Below are 764 nucleotides of genomic sequence, written 5' to 3'. Positions count from 1 at the left end.
CACCGACACACACACAGACACACACCGACATGGCGACACCACCGAAGAAGACACGCGGAGCCCCGGGAAACTTTCCCCGCCGTCACAAGAAGATCTCCATCGAGGGAAACATCGGTAGGTTCTGACTCGGTTCGGAGCTGTGTGATCTCCCGGTGTTGTGTAACTGTGTTATGTAACTGTGTTGTGTAACTGTGTTGTGTTGTCCTACAGGACATCTCTTTGATAAAAGCCACAGAACCGTCAAAAACAATGACGTCACGAGTGGTTTCAGTTTCCCGCTAAAACCTAACATGTTTTTAATATGATCTGTGAAGACAGAGAGACGGTCCGGTCCGGTCCGGTCCGGTCCAGGTCCAGGTCCATGTTAACAGTTTCCACCTGTGTTCTTCAGCTGCAGGTAAATCCACCTTTGTGCGCCTCCTCCAGGAGACCTCCGAGGACTGGGAGGTCATCCCTGAACCCATCGGCAAGTGGTGCAACGTCCAGACAGACACACACAACCTTTACCAGGTGAGACACCTTTACCAGGTGACACAACCTTTACCAGGTGAGACACCTTTACCAGGTGACACAACCTTTACCAGGTGAGACACCTTTACCAGGTATCACAACAACCTTTACCAGGTGAGACACCTTTACCAGGTATCACAACAACCTTTACCAGGTGAGACACCTTTACCAGGTATCACAACAACCTTTACCAGGTGAGACACCTTTACCTGGTATCACAACAACCTTTACCAGGTGAGACACCTTTACCTGGT

The 764-nt window shown here is 50.1% G+C and overlaps 1 protein-coding gene across 1 annotated transcript; it reads left to right on the top strand.

Moving 5' to 3' along the window:
• Nucleotides 1-10: 10 nt before the first annotated feature.
• On the top strand, nucleotides 11-510 carry LOC106511806 (deoxycytidine kinase; the record flags this gene model as incomplete). The annotated part of the gene is given in 2 exon segments (XM_014000540.1): nucleotides 11-114; nucleotides 392-510. Coding segments are annotated over 2 exon segments (204 nt in total), but the record flags the coding sequence as incomplete, so codon positions are not given.
• Between the last annotated feature and the right edge of the window lie 254 nt (nucleotides 511-764).

The sequence above is a fragment of the Austrofundulus limnaeus genome, unplaced genomic scaffold (assembly GCF_001266775.1).
Source record: "Austrofundulus limnaeus strain Quisiro unplaced genomic scaffold, Austrofundulus_limnaeus-1.0 Scaffold3253, whole genome shotgun sequence".
Lineage (NCBI taxonomy): Eukaryota > Metazoa > Chordata > Actinopteri > Cyprinodontiformes > Rivulidae > Austrofundulus > Austrofundulus limnaeus.
This window is presented reverse-complemented; position numbering and strand designations above follow the sequence as displayed.